Here is a 12,327-nt window from a genome sequence, read left to right on the forward strand (position 1 = left end):
TTTCTAATGTAATTAACACAATTTATTATTGATTTGTTTTTTCTAATTTAAAAAAATGTTTTTTAAAAATATTTTAAAAGTTCATTTGGGTGATGTCATGGCATGCTGATGTAGATTACTGATCAATCGATGTTGGCTATTTTTAAAATGAAGTTTGTGAGTTGGTTATTTTCATAAATATTTTATTAAAAATGCTTAATTTAATAAAATTTCCTATTTTAAATAATGACATTTTGACAAAAGCATGCAATAATTGAGCCAATTCACAAGCTAATGAAATTAAGATTCCCACATTTTTGTTTTTTTTTGTTTGTGGATAAGAGATTCATTTTTCTTTATTACATATTTAATGAAGTAGAGAACAATGATAACCGGTATAGTTGCAAATATTTGGATTGTTGTCTTTGTTTATACACAATTAAGATTCCACTTGGGAATGAGTATCTATTAAGATGAAGTTAATTTGCTCTAAATTTTCTATAAAAATAATGTTGGTAAATCACCTTTTGAAGGAGTAGTATCAGTTCCACCCTAAAAAATGAAGAACAAATTACAATTAGAGTTTCTTGATTCAAATGAAAAGGTGATAATCAACAAGCACAAAACTAAAACTTGGTTTTAATTCACAGCAGAGCAGACTTTCCGAATCTCGCCCTGCTTTCCTGTTTTCACACCGATGTTTCTCATCTTCACCATTGATTTTGCGAACTCTGTGTCGAATCGCAAGCTCTCTGTGTCAAAACGCTGTACGTAGCTGCGAGTTGAGGCGTCCGTCCACAGCCTTTGATCGGACTCGAGCACCCTTCGTCCCTTCCTTAGGTTAGTGAAGAAAGCAGCGTCGAATCTGCTACCGCTGCCGGTATCCAGAGCCACCCGTCTTGTCCCGTCGCCGTCGGCCGGGCAGAGAGCTCGCAGCTGTGGTAGAAAGGTAGCATCAATGGTGGGATCTGCTCCACCGGCCGCAGTGAAGTTGTACAGTCTGTAGCTGAAGGCCTGACAAGCAGCTGTTCCAATTGTATGTCCTCCTTAATTTGGAAAAATCACAGAAAATAAGAACTTCAGAAAGATCCTTCTGGGTTTTTTAAAGCAAACGTCGAATTTCCAGATATTATGATGCTCACCCACAAGAGCGACGAGATCTTTAGTGTTGAGCCCTTTAGCAGCAAATTTCTGCTTCTGAACATCCACCGAGTCTCTGAAAGACGGGAGGCTGGCGGTATCAGAAGCCAGAGACACTCGCCCATCTCTACGTCCAGTTGGAGTATCCCATGTTATTCCCTTTGTCTGCATGCAATTCCTGGTTAGCATCTTCTTCCTGATGATCCGAAGACTCATTTTTGCAGTAAATCAAACAAAATTTCTGGGTAATGTTGATTAGTCTCTACTTACAAGAACAACGGAGTCCCTGGCAGCAAGAGCGAGGATGTCAGCGCAAGAGACCACACCAGGGCACGCAGCTTCCAGCTGAGCCTTGGCATCGTCTATGACTTCGAACCCCTTCACCGATCGATTCGGTGGTGCAGTTCTCTCGGTGCCTGCTCCGCTGATCAGAACCGAGCCGTCGCAGCCTTGCACAAAGCAGTCATGGAAATGCATCCGTAGCAGACCAGGAGCAACAGTGGGATCCGATTTAAGATACTTCTTAACGGTTGCAGTAACAATGGATTCTGCTCGTGGGCATGAAGTGGAGTAGAATCCCACTCGGGTGCGCTGTTCCTGAGCTCGAGTTGCAGCAAAAGCGACTAGGAGGAAGACAGCAACTAAGGTAGGATAGTTTGCTGAAGAAGCCATTACTGAAGATGAAAGAAGACAATGCTGCTCAAATTTTGTTCTTCGAGTACTGACTGTCGATAGATGAAGAAACCCGATGGTATTTATAGGTACTGTGAAGGTGTTGCAGAAGAAGTAACGCGAGCCTCCATGGATGATAAAAGTAAAAATAACGGATGGATGAAGATTTGAAAAGCTTCAGGTGGAAGATGAGCTGGAGGAAAGATGGAAAATCATGTCTATTTTGTCTGTGACAGTGTCTGGGCATCACGTTACCTGACCTAATCAAATTAACAAACTTAAATCTTACATAATTGATGTGAAAATTTCATTAACAAACCACAGAAAGCTGTTTTCAATTCCTAATTCACACATGACACATGTGGCTGTAATCTGAGTGCTCACCTCGTGAGCTTTCCTGCCATTGGTAGGTGAAGGAGGCCATCACTAGAAGTTCTTATTGAAGTGCTTAACTTGGTATTTCGTTTTTTGGCATGAAAAAAACTGAGATCAAATCATTTTTTTCTTAGACCAATTTTTCCATTGAATATATTTAGCGAAAAATTCCTTTTGACCTTTTTTTTCTTGAATTTTTGCTACCTTAAAATACAAAGGAAAATTTTAATGTAGTATGTGTTTACGTTAGAAAAATAATTTTTTTATAAATTATAAAGAAAAATATAAGAGGAAGAAATAATTGATCAAGAATGATATAAGAGTAAGAAAGTAACTGATCGTGAACCACTTCAATGCATATTAGTCTATATATTTTACCCATGGTTTTTAATATTTATTTTTCCATCCTTATCGTTGAAAGGTATTGGAAGATAGGGCCCAAACATACATGACCAAGGAAGGCCCACATATCCAAGTGTGTTAGAAGAAGGGCCCAAGCCTATAAGACTAAGGAAGACTCATACATCCCAGAGATATAGAAGACAAACTCAAGACCCACAAATCAAGGACAAGACCCATAGGCCCACATACAATGACGGTAAGATGGTAAATAAAGGTCATCTCATAGAGATGGCATTAATGTAATTAAGTTAAAGTTATAGGGTTAAAATCCTAAACCTTGAACCCTAAGTTCAAGGGTATTATTGTAATACATTAGTTTCATTAATCTATAAATAGAGCTTCAGGGGAGGGTTAGGACATCAAGTCCATAACCTCTTCTTCCTTTGGTTTTCTCCCATTGAATTCGTTTTTTTTTTTTTTTTGTCTCCATGAGCTAAATCCATGGAGTCTTGAAAATCAATATGATATTAGAGCTTTGATTTTTAGGACTTATAGTTATGGTTTCTTTTTAGAATTCCAAATCTTTGTTTTCTTTTCTCGTTATTTTCTTCCCCGAACTATAGCCTTTGATTTTTCAAGTAGGTTCAATTTTTTCTCTAAAACTTTTCGCCTGCCATCTTTGCTCGATAATCCTTTGAAAAAACATAAAGCACCTCACTCTTGTTTCTTAATAAAATCCTAGTCTGTTTGCTTCACTAAGAGGCCCATCATTCTCGCAGATTGAGACACAGTGAGTCATTATTTATTTTTGGAAGTCGTATTGATCTACATCGTCGGAGAAGACTCTGGTTTTTGTTTCTCATGTAGAGACAAAAAAATATTGCTGTCGTTGTGAGTCGTATTGTGTTCTTGACATTGTTTGGCCGACGTCCGACTACCCCAATCTCCACCAAGTTACTGAGTTGCTATCCATTACAGCTTTTGCTACGGGGAGAGAAAAAAAGTTTAATTTGCCTCTGTTCGGCGGTGTGGGGAAGAAGAAGACTCTGTTTCCATTTTATTAAATCCGTCGAGCCTTCGGGAGTATCTCTCCGTTTCTGTTCTCTGGTTTGCTAGGTTGGTTGTCATCTCTGTTCGGAAGGTTCTACGTTGTTGGTTTTCAGAAGTTGCTGACGTCGTCAAAATCTTACCTTCGACGTTGTTGGGCTATCATGTTCCTGGTATCGCGTTCTGCTTGATTCTCGGTGATGTCTCTTATTTCAGAAAGTTCTCTGGTTCCTCAGATATGTATTCCAATCTCTCTGCTCAAGTTCTGGAAGTTGCATTCTGAATACATCGATGTTCCGCTCTGTTTGGCCTCGGGGAAGATGATATTGTTGCCGTATGTGGGGAAGATGATATTAGTGGAAGGTCTCTTCTGGAGTGAAGTATTTTCGAAAAGTCTTCTCTATTTGGAAGCATGCTGTTGTCTGAAAGTTTCCTCCCGAAGAGCTCTGGTTTTCTTCTTTGTTCGGCCGAGAGGAAGAAGAAGATACTGATGTAAGATTTAATGTTTCGTAAGTTAGGAAACATATTAAATCTGAGTTGAGCGCCTACTTCAACCCGAACTGTACCGGGTCAGCCCAGCAACCCAAGGGCACTTACTGCTTCTGCACCAACCAGACCAAGTCAACCTAGACCAACTCGGACCGAGTCAACTCAGGTCTGGTCAATCTGACTCAAACCACTTATTTTTTGCCTTGGTATACGTGTCTCGGATATATTGGTCTACTATTTGACTCAACACAACTCAGTAAATTTTTCTCTGACTGGATTATTATCTTGAAGAATGGACAAATTATTCCTTAGTCAGCATATTATTTGGTACAAATATTTGCATTAGATTATTTCATGGGTCAACTTTACAAGGATTATTTTGGTTTGTGTTATATGGGCCAAAACCCATTTCAGCTGCTGCTATTGTATCTCTTTGGATGAGACATTATTATTAAAGAAGGTGTGGCCTCAATACCTTTTCTCATACCATAATTTATTTGACTCTAAAAAATATCACAATTGGGACACAATGAGAGTCGGTGTTTGGATTGGGACACCATCATTTATTTAACTCTTAAAAATATCATGGATGGGATACCATGAGAGTAAGTGTCTGGATTGGGACACCATGATAAATAAATCCACTTCCCCCCATTAATGTCATTTATTACTCCTACCACTTGAGAGTCGTTGTCCTGTGGAGGGACACCGTGATGGATTAGTTTTTTTTATTACACTCTAGAGCAATGTCGATAGGCACACTACCTACAGAAGACGAAGTGTGTCCAACATCCAACATGAGGACTGGAGTATGGAGTAATGTCTTAGTGGCTTAGAATGATTATTAAGTTTAATTACACTTCAGAGCAATGCTTATAACCAACTCCCTATAAAAAAATAGGAGTAAACCCAACATCCAACATGTGGACTGGAGTATGGAGCAATGTCTTAACAGCTAGGAATGATTTTACTCTCACTTATCGTATGCCAGCTGGGCCTCATGAACAAGAGCACCAGTGTGAGGGGAAGTGTTGGAAGATGTGCCATTTTATACAAAAAGATTCTATACATCATTTACAGCAAACTGGGACTTCATTCTGTTCTCTCGCCCTCAACTTGAGGGGGAGTGCCAGAAGATAGGGCCCAAGCCCGCACGACTAAGGAAGACCCACATATCCAAGTGTGTTGGACGATAAACCCAAGCCCATAAGACAAAGGAAGACCCATGCATCTAAGAGATATAGAAGACGGGCTCAAGGCCCACAGATCAAGGAAAAGACCCATGGGCCCACATACAATGATGACAGAATGGTAAATCTCATAAAGATGGCATTGATGTAATTAGGTTAAAGTTCCAGGGTTAAAACCCTAAACCCTAAGTTCAGGGGTATTATTGTAATACAATAGTTTCATTAATCTATAAATAGAGTTTCAGGGGAAGGATTAGGACATCAAGTCCATAACCTCTTCTTCCTTTGGTTTTCTCCCAATGAGTCCCTCTCGTTTTTTCTCCATGGAGTTCTGAAAATCAATAAAAGGTAAAAAGAATCAAGAGGATAGAGCAAAAAATTGACATGACATGACCTCGATTTTAAGTTTCAAGCATTCCCACACTCCAATCGAGTTTGCGAAAAAGATATAAATACCCTTAATTGCTTATCAATCTTGGTAGATATATCGGTGATACAATAAACATTTTATTTGATGTATCTTGAGTTGATAAGTGACAATATGATATGCCATTTATATCGTAAATGACCTTAATATACTTGTCTCATGTCATATGAGACACATGATTAGATGGTTTTAATTCCATCTATGCTTAAATAAGTCTTAAACGAGTTATTTGATTCTTATTACTTGGTTAAGACAGAAAACTTGATGTCTCCTTAGGTGAAGTCTTCTTCAATTTTCCTTGTTGAATTTTTCAAATTATTTGCACTAAATGAAGTATTTAACTTGTTGTGACAAGCTTCAATGAATCTTCCCTAGAATAAAGTCATTTGTGACGAGCTGCTCATGCCCATGAACCATTCTCTACTACGTATACTTCTCCTCCTTTTGGTACCTTTCTTCCGGTTGATTTCTTTTTTATTCTTTTCCTTTTTGAAGCATTTGTTCGAGCGCCTAGCAGCCACTTCGGCATTCGAATTTTTTGACCCTATACCCTCCAGGAACCTCTGACCAGCTCTCTCTCTCTCTCTCTTTTGACAGTTTTGGTGGCGACTAAACTTCAAAATTTTCAACTAGTGCCACTTAAGGGTGGCTCGAGTTCGGATCGGTTTCAGCTCGGTTTGAAACGTTATATTTCGAGCTCGGGCCGAGCTCGAACTCATAAATGGGCTCGTTTACATTAACGAGTCGAGCTCGAGCAGAGCCCGTTTCGGCTCGTCGGCTACGCGAGCCGACTCGTTAATATAATGAGTGATTCGGGGATCGGGAGACCTCTCTTCGTTTCGCCTGCGAAACCCATACCTCACTCTGCCATTTCCATGCTGTTTCAGCATGATTTCTTGCGGAAATCGTTATCCGTCAGTAGGTATCCAGGGGAAATGGGGGATTTGGTCTTCAAATCCCTTGTTCTCCCTCTCCCTCTTCGATTCCTCGATTTTTTCCTCTGCGATTTCTGTCTCTTCTTCCTCTGCGATTTCTGTCTCTTCTTCCCCTGCGATTTCTTTCTCTTCTTCCTCTTCGATTTCTTCATCCAAAGTTTTTCCTCGCCGACGAGATAAAATCAACGGTCCGACGGAAGGAGGTAAGATTTTTATTTAATCTTTCTATTTTTTTTTTTCGCTGAGCTAACCTAAAAAATCTCTAACTCTCGCTTCGTTTCTTAGCTTTGTTTCCTAGCAGTGCTCCTTCATTCTTGGAAAGTCTTTTTGGATATCCGAACGGCAAACACTTTGTTTCTGTAAGCAAATGTTCTTTTTCTCAGCTCTGTTTTTTTTTTTTTTTTTTTGCAGATATTTGCAGCTGATAGTTCAAAGTACACTCGGGAAGAAATCCTTGGAAGAAAACTGTCGGTATGAATTTTATTCATGATTTTGAGTGTTGATACTGTTTGATTTTTTGAAACGGTGAGTTCTTGATTTAAGGGTAGAAGGTAATGCACTGTCACAAAGTACTGGGAAGATCATTTTATACAGATTGTATAAGGATGTTTCCTTTTCCTCTATAACTTAAAGAAAAAGAGCTTTGGGGGATGGATTTTCCAACAGAGATGGTCATAATTATTCTCTTTATTCTCATGTCTTATTTCAAGTCTCATTTGCACAACCTCCACTGTTTCAAGGAAATCTCCTTTACAATTCCAATCCTAATGTTAATGTTAAAATTAGTTTTAAGTGATTTTGGTGGGTGAGGGGCATTCAAATTCTGGCAGTTGGTATTGTAATATAGGTTCCTCCACCAGATGAGTTTTTGGTACACTCTTTTTTTCTTGCAATTGTTTGCATCTCAAATAGTTCAGTGGTGCTTCAGTGACACCTGTTCTTACTACAGGTTGACCTATTTTATTCTCTTAATTTTTTTTCATTTTGTTTTATTTTTTGCTTGAGTGTGCCATCAATTGCATTCTAGTTGGCTGAGAGCCAGGAAACTTCATACTGAGTTATGACATTCAAGAAGGAAAGGAAGGGTGGGGGAGAAAAATCCCCCACCTTGTCATTTGTTATGTTTTTGTATATCTCAGAATGACTTACTAAGCTCAAGTGCTATAATGTTTGGAAAATAGTTGGTTATCAATGATTTTTTTTTCTCAAATTCCACTGTTCTTCATAAATAAAGTTATTATTCTAGACTTTAAAATATTTTTATGTTGTGGGATCTTGTTTCTTTTTTGCCTTCTTATTTTTAGGTGTTTGACCTCTTATAAAATTTTGTACGTTTATCATACATTTCAGCAATAAACAGCAATGGAATTTTATTTCATGATTTTGAGTGTTGATAACATATTTTGTTCAATAATACTCTATTATAGTTAATGGAATCAGGAGCTTTCTTAATTGCATCCAACTTCTCTTTATTATAAAAAAGAATAAAAAATATTAGTTTTTGTCCTTCTTTCTTAATTCTTATTGAACTTATATCTGTTGTTGTTCTAAAATGTTATATGGCTTGATGTATTAGCAAAAGTGATTTGATAGTTCATTTTCTATCTTTTGGAAATTGAGATCTTGTGTGTGAACCTTTGATGTCTTAAATTTACTCATTGGATGATATATGATGCCTAAACCTTGTCAAATGTTCATATTTCGATGAATTGATACGTTAGATATAGATGGATGTAAATTATCTCTCCTTTTTACAATCAATTTTTATCCTTCCTCTTCGATTTCTTCATCTGAAGTTCTTCCTCGTTGACGAGACGAAAGCGATGGTCCGACGGGAGGTAAGATTTTTATTTAATGTTCTATTTTTTTTCGTCGCTGACCTAACCCTACAAAATTTCTATCTCTCGCTTCGTTTCAGCAATGCTCCTTCCTTCTTGGAAAGGCTTTTGGAGATATCCCTGAACGACGAACACACTTTCGGGTTATGTAAGTGTTGATTTTTATTTTTATTTTTATCATTAATTTCTTGGTATTGAGGTTGAATTTCATCAGAATATTAGAAGAGAGTGTTGGTGTGCTTACTTCCTTCTCTTAGAATTTTTAAATTTATATATAAAAAAAGGATCGGTATATTGGACTGGAAACTATTGGGTGCAGGGCTACTGGCTCAAAGAGACCCCTCTGCATTGAAAGACAAGGGTTGTTCCCGATTGTCACAATGTCACGTACCTTCCTCTAAGAATAAACAAGTATATTAAATTATGTGTAGGATCTTTGTTGTTCGGATAACTTTCTTTTCTTTATGTTTTTAATTTGTAATTTTGTTTTTTTGTAGAAGTAAGAATGTCAACACCTCCTCAATTGTCATCAATAATTAACACTAGTTCTAGTGTGGCTATAAATAGTGAATCAACTCCACCAGAGTCACTACCATCTGTCATAGAAGTGGGCCCAGATGAAATTACCATAAATGAGGATGAAGGTGATTCTACTCATACTTCAAAAAGACAAAAAAAGTCTCATGTGTGGTTGGAATTCAAAGAAGTATCACTTAAAGGTACAAAAAAGGCTTAGTGTGTTCATTGTAAAATCAATTTGAGTGTTATTAGTAGTGGAGTGACCACACATAAGAGTTGACATTTGAAACGTTGCACTAGTAGAAAAGTGGCAATGAGAAAACAAAAAACCTTAAACTTTCAACCAGTGGGAGCGGCGTCTAATGTTGATCAGAGTCCATCTGGACTTCCTTTTATGGATTTTGGAGGAAAATATGATCAAGCTAAAATGAGAGTACTCATTACTCATTGGATTCTTATGCATGAGCATCCATTCATGATAGTAGAAGAGGAGAAATTTAATTTTTTAATGAAGATGACAAATATGAATTATGAGAAAATATCCTGTAAGACCATTGAGAAGGAGTGTATGGAGGTGTATGAGGCAGAGAAAAAGAAATTGAAAATTTTGTTAAAAGAGATTAACAAGATTAGTCTTACCACGGATCTTTGGAAGTCTCAAAATCAAAAAATTGAATACACGGTTATTACTGGGCATTTGATTGACAATAATTAGAAGCTACAAAAATGAGTCTTGAGTTTTGTGCATGTTCCTCCTCCTCGTCGTTGCGTTGATATAACAGATGCTATTTACAAGTGTTTGAAAGAGTGGGAGATCAAAAATAAAGTTTTTAGTATTTCAGTTGATAATGCTTTATATAATGATGTTTGTATCAGAGTTTTGAAACAAGATTTTTCAAGGAAAACATTTTTGGTTTGTGGTGGAAAGTTGTTTCATGTGCGTTGTTGTGCTCATATTTTGAACTTATTAGTCCAAGATGGTCTTATTCAGATTAAGGATATCATTGATAATGTGCGTGAAAGTGTCAAATTCATAAATCTGTCTGAGGCTAGACTTCACACTTTTTCTGAAATTGTACAACAATTAGAACTTGGTGAAAAGAGGTTGGTTATTGATTGTCCAACTTGTTGGAACTCCACTTATGACATGTTGTCTTCTGCATTAAAATTCAAAGATGCATTCTCTAGATTTAAAGTTAGAGAACCAACATATGATTGTTTGCCAAGTTTTGATGAATGGGAAAAGGTTGACATGGTGTGTGAGATTTAAGAAGTTTTTAATGTAGTTACTAATATAATTTCTGGGAGTGACTACCCTACTTCTAATTTGTACCTTAGTGAGGTATATAGGGTAAAAGAAGTTCTGGATTTTCATTCTACAAATGAAAATATTTTCATTCTACAAATGAAAATATTTTCATTAGGACAATGGTTAGGAGAATGAAAGAGAAATTTGAGAAGTATTGGGGTGAATGCAATTTATTGATGGTTGTTGTTTTAGTTTTGGATCTAAGGGTCAAATTAAAGTTGATCGAAATGTGTTTTCTAGTGATATATTCTGAGGAAGCTACAATGAATATAAATTTAGTTCGACACACCTTAAATGAGATCTACGATGAAAATATATCCTTATATAATGTGGATATTAGAAATGAAGAGATTGTTTCAAGTAGTAGCTCTATGGGTGTTTCCACAAGTCATAGGCCTTCATCAAGTTCAGGTTGGTCAAAGTTAATGAGTTATATGAAACAAAAGGATGTAGTTAATTCATCAAAGTCGGAATTGGAAATTTATCTTGAAGAAGGTGTATATAGTTGTGAGGAAACTTCACAATATGATTTTGATGTTTTAGAATGGTGGAAAGTGAATCATATGAAATTTCGGAAATTATCTAAGATGGCAGCAGACATCCTTGTAATTCCCATATCCATAGTAGCTTCAGAATCTACGTTTAGTGCTAGTGGTAGAGTAATAGACTCATATCGTTCTTCCTTGACACCAAGTACAGTTCAAGCTTTGATTTGTGGCAGTGATTGGGTTCGGGTTCTTCACGGTGTAAAGAAAAATCAAAAGGTGAATTTCTTTGATCAATTCTTTATTATGATATTTTTTAGTATATTTTTTAGTTTTATTTATTAAAATTTTGTTTTATGATTATAGCCTGAGAAGAAGAGTATAGAGATAATGCTACCAGCTATATGATTTTTCATGTTTCTCTCATCATGGTAATTTTAATATTTTTAACGACATTAAGTAACTAGTAGTGGAAGAGTATTTTTTTATCTGACAATAACTAATTTTATTTTTTTGTTTTTGTCATAGGTGGAGATTTTGCTCATGCAGGGACGTATATTATTTTCTAGCATTAAGAGAAACAACTATAGTTTGTAATTTTATAATGGATTTATAGTTTTTATTTGGGTGATTGTAAATTGATAGTGATATTTTATTTAATTTTGTTGTGTTTGATTATTGTATGAAGTTTATTTATAATATTATGCAGTGTATGAAGTGTTTAGACTATTTTATGGAGTATTTATGGAATGTTTATGGAGTATTTATGGAGCGTTTATGCAGGTATTATGTATATTGATTATGCCCAATTTTAAGTAGAGGTAATGCCGAATTTTATACAGGTATTGTATACATAGATTATACTCAATTTTAAGAAGAGGTTATGCATTAATTTTATACATGTATTATATATATCGGTTATGCCTAATTTTATGTAGAGGTCATGCCCAATTTTATGTAAAATGTATGTAAAATTTTATATATAATTTATTTGATATATAATTTTTGAAAATTTTTAAATGTATGTTGAGGCTTGAGTTCGGCTCGAAGCTCGGCTCGAGCTCGGTTAAAATTTTTGGGCTCAAGCTCGATAACAATTTTAGGCGTGAGACGAGGCTCGACTCGAAGCTCGGCTCGAACATAGACAAGTTCGGGCTCGGCTCAGCTCGATGCCACCCCTAGTGGCACTTGACTTTCATGTAATAATATCGATCAGAACTCAGAATATAAACTAGTTTGAGAGTCGACAGAAGGATCCATAGCAGAAACGGAAAAATGGGTTGGGTCTTCAAGTCTTTTGTTCTTGGTTTCTTATTAAGGATTAGTTATTTATATAGAAAAGCAATCCATTTCAGGGTCTGCTACCCTTTCCACCGATTACAGATTCGATGTCTTTATTCTCCGTTTGGAAGTTGCTAATTACTCGTTCTCTGCAACTTGTCTTTTGACTCTCTATCCATGCAACGTTAACTTTTAACATTGATAGGGACTCTCGTTCAGTCCAGCTCATATTAAAGACTCCAGAGTTCTCACCTTCTGAAAATTCAAATCTTTGTATGTTAATGTCTGTTTTTCCACTC

At 36.4% G+C, this 12,327-nt stretch overlaps 1 protein-coding gene across 1 annotated transcript; it reads right to left on the reverse strand.

Moving 5' to 3' along the window:
- Window positions 1-618: 618 nt before the first annotated feature.
- LOC137937192 (peroxidase N1-like) lies at window positions 619-1,791 on the reverse strand. Its single transcript, XM_068782285.1, has 3 exons — window positions 1,390-1,791; window positions 1,122-1,284; window positions 619-1,025 (listed from the first exon to the last, which is right to left on the reverse strand). The coding sequence occupies exons 1-3, from the start codon at window positions 1,789-1,791 to the stop codon at window positions 619-621; spliced, it is 972 nt and encodes a 323-aa protein (XP_068638386.1).
- Window positions 1,792-12,327: the final 10,536 nt, after the last annotated feature.

Source organism: Aristolochia californica, unplaced genomic scaffold (assembly GCF_029961685.1).
Source record: "Aristolochia californica isolate CCGP_79_NKW_82.1479 unplaced genomic scaffold, dmAriCali1.0.hap1 SCAF_7, whole genome shotgun sequence".
NCBI lineage: Eukaryota > Viridiplantae > Streptophyta > Magnoliopsida > Piperales > Aristolochiaceae > Aristolochia > Aristolochia californica.

What these genes read in the sequence shown, in the direction of transcription:
- LOC137937192 (XM_068782285.1), bottom strand. Translation starts at nt 1,791, where the DNA reads ATGGCTTCTTCAGCAAACTATCCTACCTTAGTTGCTGTCTTCCTCCTA. An exon ending in CCAGGGACTCCGTTGTTCTT is followed by an intron (nt 1,285 to 1,389) that starts GTAAGTAGAGAC and finishes AATTGCATGCAG; the next exon opens with ACAAAGGGAATAACATGGGA. An exon ending in AGATCTCGTCGCTCTTGTGG is followed by an intron (nt 1,026 to 1,121) that starts GTGAGCATCATA and finishes TTCCAAATTAAG; the next exon opens with GAGGACATACAATTGGAACA.